Source organism: Branchiostoma lanceolatum, chromosome 1 (genome assembly GCF_035083965.1).
Source record: "Branchiostoma lanceolatum isolate klBraLanc5 chromosome 1, klBraLanc5.hap2, whole genome shotgun sequence".
Lineage (NCBI taxonomy): Eukaryota > Metazoa > Chordata > Leptocardii > Amphioxiformes > Branchiostomatidae > Branchiostoma > Branchiostoma lanceolatum.
In genome coordinates this window covers 38,174,897-38,187,692 of record NC_089722.1, presented here as the reverse complement: position 1 = coordinate 38,187,692, position 12,796 = coordinate 38,174,897, and the positions used below count along the sequence as shown (strand labels likewise).

At 39.9% G+C, this 12,796-nt stretch overlaps 1 protein-coding gene across 3 annotated transcripts in view; it reads right to left on the bottom strand.

Moving 5' to 3' along the window:
- Window positions 1-12,796, bottom strand: part of LOC136421919 (rho guanine nucleotide exchange factor TIAM1-like) — an 86,246-nt gene that overhangs the window by 59,983 nt on the left and 13,467 nt on the right. The window contains exon 1 of one of the 3 annotated variants that reach the window (XM_066409511.1): window positions 8,848-8,881. The exons of the other annotated variants lie outside the window; for them this stretch is intronic. Within the exon in view, the coding sequence (XP_066265608.1) occupies window positions 8,848-8,866 (19 nt within the window). The 5' untranslated portion in view covers window positions 8,867-8,881. Of the gene's footprint in view, window positions 1-8,847; window positions 8,882-12,796 lie in introns of those variants that run through there. 3 annotated transcript variants of the gene reach the window in all.

Here is a 12,796-nt window from a genome sequence, read left to right as displayed (position 1 = left end):
CTTGCATCCTCCTCTCAGGCCTTCCTTTGTCCGAGACCGCGGAGTCGCTCCATGTGCTGCTACAGTCTACACATGCTAGTGAAAGGCCCAAGGAAGGATTATCACCTAGAGTGGGCAGTGCTTACCCAAGGGATTTTTCTCAATGGCTCTGAACTAAGCTTAGGAGCAAATATGGCGATTCTATTGCTGGAAAGTTCGTGACCTGGCCTTAGAAATTAATTCTTTCCACTTGAAATCATTGAAAGAAAATACGACTATTGCTGGAAAGTTCGTGACCTGGCCTTAGAAATTAATTCTTTCCACTTGAAACCATTGAAAGTACAATGTAATACAGTAGGATAACAATGAAGAGAGGTACATGTACTACAACAGAGTTAGCATTTGAGCTTCTTTGAAATTGTCATCAACCATTATGCATTTTTATAAAAAAAAAGCTCTAGCCTAGGCTTTGTACAGGTGGTTAAAATGTATGAATTGAAGAACTTAGAAGGAAGCAAAAAATTATTCGGATTATCTTCTTCATTAATTGAAATTCATGAGTATGATACTTTACCTTTCATAACGTTTTTCTTCTTACCAAAATCATGGAAAGTCTTAGACTTTAGTCTTAAGCAGAAAGGACAGTGTTGTTTCTAGGGAGCTCTTGCTTGAAAAATCGGACAACCAAGCTTAATTTAATTAGGTTAAAGAAGCAAACAATCTCTTGGCTGTCCATCAATTATCATTTACAACAACTTAAGCATGACCTACATACACAAACCTGGAAACCTTCCTCTTGGTTCAAGGCCTTATTAGCACAGGAAGACAGATATAGGTTGGAAAGGAACTATGTCGCATCCTGACCCCAAGGCACTGTTACAGTACTGTAGATACTGTAACTGCAGAAATGTTCGCTGTGGTTTTACTTTGCAGTTTTCATGGTGACCGTTTCATCGCGAACTTAAAACCACCGCGAACATTTTTGTCCAATACTGTAGTATTGTGTGACTATAGCGCTACCGCAAACTCAAAACCACCGCAAACACTCCATTTTTGCCTTTATAGCGCGAAATAAAAATCATGTGAACTTAAATGCATTTACAGTACTAGAGACTCTTGAGTGGGTCAACATTGTTATGTTAAGCACCAACGTGGTGTCACTTGGCAACCTTAAGTCAGCCACATTGTCCTGATGACAGTAGCGTCCTAAACAAAGATAAGGTCTCACCAACTTAGGAAAAAAAATTCAGGTAATGTCTGTTCTTAGATTCAGAAAGATAAGATGTTGAACTCCAAGATCAACATTAAAAAAAGACCATGAGGGGAAAATGTGTTCCTTTGTTGGTACTTTTAGGGAGTGAATAAAGTCAGATTCATATTTTCTTTCCCAACCTTCAGTTTGCATTCTGACCTCTTCCTGACTTTTTACTTTCAAATGACCTATAACCAAAGAAATTTACGGATCTAACAACATGATGTTGCTAGGCAACCCTTCTGTTAATGCCACCTTGTCTTGGTGACAGCAGCATTCAAAACAAAAATAACCACATTCTTCTGAACTCTTTTGCATTTGTAAACTTACTCGAGAAACTCGGATTTGTACATGGTGTTTTGTGACTGGTATGTAAACCCCCAAATGTATCATGGATGCCCATATTAAGGCTGTAGGGCACCAGCCTACAAGTATATCAATATTTTTTCCCTAAACCCTTAGGCCACACCATTTTAATTTCTTGGTTAACGGAATTTAAAAAAAATGCTAGATTGGAAAATCAACAGGAAAACAGAATCTCAGATAATATTTGTAACCCCTATCAAAATAAACAGTTACCAAAATAAGAATTATCAAGTATAACTGAAATGGACAACTTGCTTTTTTCTTCTTATTTTGGGAGAGAGTTACAAATCAATGTGCCCACTGATGTCACGCTTATAATCAATTTTGTATGGCCTGAATATCATAAATCAGTTTTAAAAGTTGATAGTAACAGAAAAGTTCAGACTTTTGTTTTGGCGCAAGTGTCAAGTGTAATTGTAGTCATATAAACCAGTTGAAGGAAAGACTACTAATACTAGTAATAGAAACTGCCTGAGGACTAAGATGACAGTGATGCATGGCTGGGCACTCCAGGGGGGATACCTACCATTCCTGGGGGTCTACATGGGGTCTGCAAGTCTTTTAATGTTTGTTTGTCAGAAATCCTCTACATACACTGACGAAATAGAATTACAAGTCAACATAACTAATAAGAATGCATCTTACATATCAAGCTAATTACACATGACTTCATAACCTTAATAGAACTACATAAATACCAAATACATAAGGTGTAATCAAAAAGGTTAAAATCTGATTTTTAACCTCCTTGATGTAATCAGCCCATTCAATTCTATATCAGTATATGACTCGTGATCAGCAATTTCGCTACCACCAAGTAACATAGGAGCATCGTCATTGGATAGCTGTAAACAACATGTACAGTTAGATGTGCAAAGGTTTGGTGTGACAGTCGTTCAGTACACTGTATAACCAGCTGCTGCCTTGCTGGGTGCCTGCGAAGCTGGTGTGTAACGCCAAAGGGCGGTTATACTGCCTATGTAGATACAGAAGAAAGATTTATTTGAATTTAGCGTGAAGTGCAAATTTCACTTGAGTATTTTATTTCTACTCTCTCCTTTGATTTGTTTCAGTATTCACGAAACAGGATAGCCGAAAACCCCAAAGCGCTCCTTCGCACCCCCATTCTTGGAGTTCTCCATGCTATAACCGGTCACTGACCCATGGAGGCAAACTGTGCACATCAAGGTCGCTTTCCTTATCTGGATTAATTGGATCAGGCTCAAGTCAGGGCTTGGGGCAAGTCTGGATATTCAAAGCTGAGGAGTGGCAGATGATACATTGTATAAAGTTACATTGTACAATTATTGTACTCTCCAAGCAGATGAGGGGCTTTCGGCTGTTTTTTGACCTCAAGGTTGGGTTGGCTATATATATGGCCCCTGTCGGTCAGTATTGACCATGGTAAAATCCTAATTCACAACAGCCCTACAGCATCGACTATGGCTAAACAGCCCTATACGAGAATGGCAGTCTCTGCCACAAAAATCACATCTGTATTAAAGCTGACTCAGTTCTGTTGCAAAGCTCTATTCTGCGGATCCTGCGGATTGGGTTGGCTATACAAAAAAAAAAAGAGATGACAAAGTAGAAAGCCCGCCAAAAACACCTAAAAACACGTCAAAAAACAGCCGAAACCCCTCCTCTGCTTAGAGAGTACAATTATTGAACATATCAGGGGTTCAAAATAAGGTTGGGGAATTTTGATCGCAGCAATGAAGCTAAAATTGATAGTCTGAAGTTTTTGTTTTGTCTAGTGTTAAGACTTGCCAGAACTCCATCTATCAGAGACTGTGTCAAAAAGTGAGGTTCAAAATAAGGTTAGGATTGAATTTGGATCACAGCAATAAAGCTAAAATTACTAGTTTCAGGTTTTTATTTCGTCTACTCGTTTAGACTTGTGCCTGACTTGATGGATCAGAGATTTCTTTCTTTCTGAGTACCAAAAAGTTGGGTTAAACATAAGGTTAGGAAATTAAGATCAAAGCATTGAAGCTAAGATCAACTATTAAAGTTTAGAATGTGGCACCCATATGGACTTGTGCCAGACTTCATCAGAGGCCAATTGCTTTACAGAGTGCTAAAACTATGACTCATCTCCAAGCAGATGTTAGGATGAGGCTCATTCTTGGTGTTTTTCGCTTGTTTTTGCAACATTTAGGCCACACCAATCTAATTCATTTTTTTAATAATTCTAAGCAACAAAAAGAATCATGAAAACAGAAGGCTGGGGTGACAGAACTTGCAACTGACCCTGTTCACTCCCTGAAATTGTGTGCACCAAAGTACAAACTTTCCTCTGAGATTCCGTTTTCATGTTGATTTTCCAATCTAGCATTTTTTTAGAATTCTGTTAACCAAGAAATTGAAATGGTGTGGCCTTAGTACACTTTTCTAGTATCGCACATTTTGAATAGTTTGCCTAACTCCCCTAGAAAAGATTGGAGTAGAGGACACTTAAAGAATACAATACTAGAAAGCAGTACTAAAGTTGTGAACACAGGCAAGAAACAAGGACAGGACAACGGGCCAGATAAATCCTTACATCTGCTTGGAGAGTGAGACAACACAACATAAGAACTACTTAGGTGGTGATTAATGGCCAACAACCTGTCTACTTCCAACTGAGCACAGGACACAACACTAACATCACACCAGGGGGCAACTGTAAAGACTAATCAATTACTGAGAAATAGACCTGCTAATTGAAGGGGGTAGAGCTGGGAAGAGCATAAAAATCTCAGAAAGAAATGGTTTACAAGATAGGCTCAGTCTCAATCTTTCAACTCAGTTTCTAAAAGGAATGAATAATTTTTTTTTCTGTCCACATGACAAGCGAGTCATTTGAACTGTAACAGTTACAATCATATTTGAGATCAGTAGTGTAAATGCAGAAATGTTCGCGGTGGTTTTATGTTCGCGGTTTTCGCGGCGACGTCCCACCGCGAACTTAAAACCACCCCGAACATTTTTTTGTCCAATACTGTAGCAGAGTGTGACTATAGCACTGCCACGAAATTAAAACCACTCAATTTTCCCTTAGCGCGAAAAAAAAAAGCGAGCTTAAACATTTACAGTATAACTTTGTTAGGAACTTTCAGGCCTGTGACTTTTGAAAGTTTTAAATTTTTTATGTTCTATATCTGGATCTGGCTCAAATCTATAGATGTAGTTATCTCATGACTTGGGATTATCATTTTTCAAATCAAGACCATCTGGCAGTACCTAAATAATTAAGTTAGTAACTAACTTGTGAGCAGAATCATTGAAAACTTTGACCACACCCGAAACCTTGCCAACCCAAATGCAGGGTTACTGAATTGTACAACAAACTCACACCTAGATTTCTTCAGTTATTCAGTGTAACTATAGTACATGTAGTTACAAAGTTGATACACGTGTGTATACATACAGGTACATATCATAAGAAGACAACATACTGTCCGACTGTACCTATTACATACCCTCCTCCAACACGATGCATGCATGCACTGTTGTCTAAAACCATTGCACACTAACCTGTTGTTAAAACTCCACCTAAGAATAGATAAAAGTAACCTTAATTTCTTGTCTTAAGTACTTTGCAAACTGGAATTATAGATTAGTGCATCTATACCATCCTCCAACACAATGCACAAACTGTTGTCTAAAATCACCCCATATAGCCATGTTATACATGTAACCTATTGTTAAAACTCTATAACACTGAAAAAAACAACTTTTCTGGCTAACACTTAAAACAGCCAGGAAAGAGATATACTGTTCAACTTGCAAAGTCGTATCCCAGAGTCTGTCAACCAGCTGTACGTTACGTAGTTATTATACATTGTATGCACTGTCAGAGCTCGACATTCATTTTTGGGAACATAAAACCTTAATTGCACAGAAAGAATTTTGGGGGCACGAAATAAGATAGAATGTCAGCAAACATATTTACAAACCCTACTGCCTCTCTAATAACTTCAATCTGAAATTCTATATAGCTAAATTCAAAATCTTAAAGTAATAGACAAAGTACAAAAAAGGTTATATCATTATTTCAGACACTTCAAGTTTTGTATACCCATGCACGATAGCACCTCTAACCTATAGTGTACAAAAATATCTAGGTGCACCCACAGTCAATAGTATAGGTGCACAGCTCCAATTTTGGGTGCACCCACAGTCAATAGTATAGGTGCACAGCTCCAATTTTGGGTGCACCCACAGTCAATAGTATAGGTGCACAGCTCCAATTTTGGGTGCACCCACAGTCAATAGTATAGGTGCACAGCTCCAATTTTGGGTGCACTCCAGGGCTCTAGCCAGCGCCAGTTTTGCCGTAAATTTACGGAACTTTGCTGCGTGTTACGGAAAAAATTCAAGACCAATCCGTAAACCTTGACGGAAAAAAAATCGGGAGAAAAGTCATATAGACAGGGCTTGAACTTTTGCAAAGATCTCCAGAAAAGAAGCGGAAGTTTGAAGCGAGGTCGATTCAGGCCATTTCTGTCTTCCGCCAGCGGCAGGTGACAACCCCAAGGTGGCTTTATAGGTAGGTGACAAACGGAGGCGCGGAGGTTGCCAGTGGTTCGTGGGCCGAGAGAAAATCAGCATCGTGTGCCCCCCTCCCCACTACTAGTGCCCCACTACAATTCTGGCCGGTCGCATCGGGCTGACGTTTTTTCGGCTGTTTTCCCCGGTTCACCGCTAGTTATAGCCACACAAAAAATACTCCGGTAGTTACCAGGCTTTCCGTATTTTTTTGGTAAACATTGTTAAAGTTTTACGCCGAGTTACACGCACTCTTCCCGCGAAAACTGGTGTTGATAGTTTTAGACCTCAGAATCAGATATCATCTACCAATAACAGCGTTTGTTCACGCCGCGTCACGGAAAATCGACCAATGACATACAAGTCTCGCGGTTCACGAGAGGCGCGAATCCGCGAGGTTTTATCAGAAATTGATATTTGGTGCGAAGATGGGGCTTGAATCGACGAATTTTGATCAAATCAAGTGGAAGTTACCGGAGAAATCGACCATGGAAAACACGGAAGGAAAATATTGAACGTCTTTAGGGCGTTCTGTCCAAAGTAGGGTGTCTCATTTCCTACTATATTTAGTACAGGGCGCAAACGGGACCGGTACGACGCGTCGACCGGTGTTGAATTTGAAGTTGAAAATGTTTTATTTCTGCCGACTTGAATTCACGTGTATATTTGTCAAATAAATAAGAAAGTTTTGTGGTGCTAAATTTCATTTATTTGCCGATTGTATACAACGAAGGCCCAATTAATTTTTCACCCAAACTTGCCCCTTAAAATGCTGGAGATAGCGTTTCAGAGGGTCTAGATTTGAAAATTTCCCGGGGGGAATACCCCTGGACCCCCCTAGAATTGTCGCGCCTACGGCGCGACGCCTCGCGCCTTCGGCGTCCGATATGTTAGGTTTGTACAAAATTTTAGGGCTTACGGGATAAAATTTCAGGCTGGCTAGAGCCCTGGTGCACTCACAGTCAATAGTATAGGTGCACAGCTCCAATTTTGGGTGCACTCACAGTCAATAGTATAGGTGCACAGCTCCAATTTTGGGTGCACATGCACCCTGTATGTCCGTAGTCTAAAATCATCGCATATAACCTGTTGTTAAAACTCCATAATACTAAAATAAAGGATTCTTCTTGAAACCAATGCTCAAAATACTCAAAACGCAAACTACGTTGCAATATAGTTTAACTTACACTGAAGCCGTATCCTAGTACAAGTCTATCCACCTGCCACAGTTGTTAGTAAGTCACTTCCAACTTCCCACACTGTTGTGAGGTATGGGATGACCTGACACTTCCATGTTAGATGGACATAGACTGGGCCTGAGTAAGCCTGATAAATTCCTCCACAACAGAAATCAGGTCAACAGGGATACTGTAAATGCAGAAATGTTCGCGGTGATTTTATGTTCGCAGTTTTCGCGGGGACCGTTTCAACGCGGTCATTTTTGTCCAATACTGTAGCAGTATGTTACTATAGCACTGCCGCAAACTTAAAACCACCGCAAACACTCCATTTTCCGCTTAGCGCGAAATAAAAACCACGCAAACTTAAATGCATTTACAGTACCATGGGTCTGGCTAAAGCTGTTATCAGACAGGTTTTGATCCATGTAATGAGGGACTTAACTCCCTAATTATATGCTAGGCTGCGAACTAGAAATAGTTGGGGAGATAAAAAAATGTCACAACATGTTGTAAAGGAGGAGGGAACAATTGCGACGCTTTGTTTGGGGTTTTTAAAGATGGTGTCGTCTGTACCACGTGAAATCTGGATAATTGTCACCTTCGGTTTGTTAAAAGGAAATAACTACCACCTTCATGTATAGGCTAATTGATTGAATACAAAGTGTTCTTTATTGTTCAATTTACCTTCCATGCCACCTATGACACTTTGCTTTTTAGCCACAATAACTTGATAATAAAATATACATTACAAGTCTGTTTAAGACACGATCGATTAATCAATTCCTTTTAGTATTATAGAAATATCAAAATGGAAAAATTGTCATTTCTATCAATGCAACTAAGGCTTCAACAATTCAATTTGTTGGTTATCAGGTATAGAGAAAAAGCAGAACTGAAAAAACATTTACATGAAAACAGAAGGTCTTTTACAATTAGTTGATGTTAGCTACCCAACCTGAAGAATAATGATTTGTAAACACAGTTTCTGGGAGTGAATATGGTCAGATTGAAGTTTTCTTTCTAGCCCTCTAAAAACTGTTTTCATCTTACTTAGATTTCACATTGAAATGTCCAAATACCAAAGAAATTCATTTGTGTGGCCTAAAAACATCAACAGACTTATAGAAACAGCTGCACTCTTGGCCAGATAGCACTACTTTAAACCTTAGATAAAAGTACCTTATCTAAAAATCTAGATAAGATCCCAGTGCTATAATAAACTTATACCAATATAGCATAGTGTTCTGACTCACTGCAATCAACGCAGCCTACAAATAGATTGCACAAGCCACCATTCTGAAGCACTGTATCTTGGAGCTAGCAAAAATTAAGTATGTCCCTTCGTTGCCAACATAAATTTCTGTCAGTTATGTGAAGGAATGATGAGCATCAGATGATATAACCAAGCTTATACCAATATAACATGATCTATAACACATTGACCAGTAACAAATACAAGTAGGTGACACAAGCCACCATATCTTGGAATAGCCACAAAAAACTCCCCACAGACCAAGCAATGAACCCTATACCAACCGTGAAAACTGTTGCCCATCCTGCGGAGGTTCAGCTGCCATTGGTGTAGAAATATTAGCCCAACATCAGAGCGTGTTAATCCTTGAGTTTGGTTTCCTAAACCCAGCTAGCTTGCCACGACACCACCGATGGTCAGTCTGTGCTTGCAGTAGGCTGGCGACACTACCCCACAGAAACATGTGCTGACCAAGGCAAACAGAATGTGGGTACAGGGCCAGGGTGTCTAGCAGTTGGGTGTGTGTGTAAAATTTGGGTTGGCCACATGTACTCCTAGATCCTAGAGACTCTAGTCTAGGTCACACTTCCAATACAGCGTCTTAATGTAATGATACCATTGGATAAATCAAATTGATGAATCAAAATAAATATAAACTGTTTACATTTAGTTCTCTGTATATAGACAGTAAATTCTCTCACTTGAGATATTTGAGTAGCACTGAAAAACCTTCATTCCTCAATGCCTTTTGATTAAACAGACTAAAGCGAAACCCACAATCCTACATTTTTTACCAAAAAGCAAGAAGAAGCTGTACCTATATGCTAGACTATGGCACTTGTACCATGTCTATGTTAAACTTTGTAAAAATGCCTTTACTATTATCTATTGTGAACTGTATTTAGCTCAGTTGGGGAAAATGTACATTATAAAAGTCTAATAATCATTCAACAAACAAAACAGATAACGTATGACTTGCAGACCAAACAAACAAAAGTCCTTGTGACATTGGCCGCTCAAAGACAGAGAGACAGACACACAAACAGACAGATACACAGATACTGTCAAAACAATACTTCATTTTTTTACAGACCATTGGGTGACGTAATAATACATGCACCTGTTATGCTTGTGATTTATTAAATTGAAAAAGGAGTACTTATATTATTTTATTATATAATAGAGGAGTAAGTTAGAGCTTTTACATCAATGGTGGTTTCACAATGTCAGCTATGTGACAAATGTTAGGCCAGTGCCAGAAGACTTGGTAGCTACCCAGTGTGAAATTCTACAGAGCTTTGGGTACATCTTGTGTAAATGTAGTGCCAGGGATTTCAGGGGCTGTGCATGGGGGTTTTCAATGCTGTACATGCTGTACACGCACACAGACACACAGACACACAGACACACACACACACACACACACACACACACACACACACACACACACACACACACAATGCTCACTTCCTTAGAGCGAAGAAAAAAAAGGTTGTCTCAGACTCTCAGGCTATCTGTACAATACAGAACTCCTTAGTATGCCTACCATGGTCTAAGTTACTCTTACAAAGACTTGTCAACTTGGACAAAGTTGATGTGAAGTGACTGTCCAAGGCCATGGGAACTCCATCTAACTTCACACCAGTCAGCAGTTAACCTTTAGCCAACCAAGCAGCCATTTGGCACCAAATCTGTATTGGTTATGGGGTTAGGCAGCAGGAAGAAGGTTAAACCTAGCCTGGATGTCAGGCTGTTTCCAGGGCCTTCACATTAGCCATGATCTCCTCTGCTCTAGGGCCAACATGCCCCCAAGGAAATTTTACCACCACCTGGAGCCCACTAGAGCTGACCAGTGTATTTAAATGAAAGTCTATTGCAAGTTCTTGCCCGTAGGCTAATTGCAGGTACATGTAACATGAAAGAGGGTCTGCATGCCCCTTTTACGTAGAGCGTAATCGGCCGTTTTAATTTTACGTAGAGCGTTGCCGACCACTCCATAATTTAGCGTAGAGCGCAGGGGGGGCTTTCTGAATTTAGCGTAGAGCGTAGGGAGGCTTTCTGAATTTAGCGTATTACGCAGCCAGCCCTCCGAATTTAGCGTAGAGCGTTGTTGGGACTCCCCCATGCAGGCCCTCATGAAAGGACGGACAGGGCAGACAATCGGTAACAATATAACATGTGACTATTCTAGTCTAAATACTGACTCTAAATTCTAACTTATTGGGCTTGACTTCTTTTTCCAAGACAGTGGAAGACGAATGATCCCACTTTTTCTGTAATGTGTGGGTTTTGTGATATGAGAGTAGTTTTCTTTTTGTCTGTAAAAATGGAGAAATTAGGATGGAATTTGGTGGCCTCTTTAAACAGCACATTTCTTTCGTGGTCGTATAGGGGCAATTTGAAATAAAATGTGTTTCGTCTTCCACTGTGTTTGACATGCAGTATTTACAAGTTATTTGGCACACTGGTAAGTTTTTGTACCACCCTCTCCCTATTTCAAGGGGGTGGGCACTAATTCTAATTTTGCTAATTGCTGAACGTAAATCAAAATCATCTACATGTAGTTCTAGATATTTTTCTAAGTATTCTGGAAACAGTCTGATATCCAGGCTAGGTGAAACCAAGGAGGTCTGATTTTAAGACTGGAGAGAAAGGATGTAATCAACCAGTAGCACCCTGCTGTGCTATTTGGTTTTGGCCCTGTGCAATCCATTGTCTCTCAGTATAGAGTTTTCGCTATGCCATTTCGACCCATGTTTCTTAATTGCAATTGCTCCACCCAAACTTGACTTCTTTGAATACGCCACGATATTGACACCACCTCGCAGTGGTGCAAACAAAGAAATAGCACAATGGAGACAATTCGCACCTCTTCGCGAATTTCCGGTTTCGAGGCAGCTACGAACGCGATTGAAAAGATGGTAATGGCGTCGTGTCTCCTTCTCTTTTCACCTGCCTGATTGAATCAGAACAGGGTGGGGGAATGATTTGTCAGTGGAGACAATTCTATTGACCTCCCCGTAACGGCCATTACAAAGTCATTACCACAGGAATGTCCCATGGCTTAATTCACCCCAAAGGCTGTCTAGGCTCCATTGTCAAGGTCTGAGCTTTCAAGTACAAAACTATGCAGGTAAAGCCATATACGGACTTGAATTTTTATACCCGAGTCTGTATTTACTATTATTTTTTGTTCCTTTTCCAAAATAGATTATCAAGAAATTCTTTCCCAGTGAATGAATTTTACAGCAAAAATACAGAGCCTTTCGTAACGGATTCTATAGATACACAAAGGTAGATATAATGATTATAACAAATATTATAGTAGAAACAAGGTATGTCATGGTCAATATGAATTAAACATAATGGGTATCTATTCCTGACAAAGAAAGGAAGTTTTGGTCTAACGATGTGCTGCCAGTAATTCCTGCTACAAACTTTGTCCATGTCACACATTACAATATTTCAGACATATTGTTGCTTTTCGAGTACATTTTCACACAAGACTTGAAAGTTGAAGTTACGACTTTCTAAAATAGGCCAACCATGAAATTAAGTTTGTCTCAGGCAGGCCTGACCTCACAAGAACAGTCCAAGAACAAATAAAAACTTCCTACCTCAAATCTTAGAATCCTACATCCATATACAGCAGAGCACACTTTCGAGTCATGCTCCTTTCATATCTTGAACAAACATCTCCAGCGAAAATTCCAATCTTTCTTCGAACACCGAATCGGACGGCGGAAGCCACGACAAGTGTACCACAGCTAGGCCCTTGTATGGTGCATCTGAGTGTGCGATATGCCCACCTACAACCACAGCTGTCACCACACTACTGCCCACCACACACACTCTCTTCACTCAAAACCTCTCAACTTGTCATCCTCTATTCCTGACAACTGCCAGAGTGGCAGACAGTCTTTTCTAAAATACTGTAATTCACTTTATCTTCACGGTACCAAAACTTCACGGTGTAAGGAAAAGGCAGGTGATTTACAGACAGGATGTGTGAAGGAATCATGAATAAAAACAACAGTTTTTTTTCATGGTGATGATAAGTTCATGGTACAGAGGTGACCGTGAAAACAGTGAACATAAAGTTACAGTGAAAGAAACAAGAATTACAGTATGCCCCCCTCAAAAGCATCATTGTCTCCCAGCCTCATGTTATCTGGAGAATAAATGACCCTAATCTAATCAATTAGGAACTCAGGGTCTCTAGAGGAGGGGTAG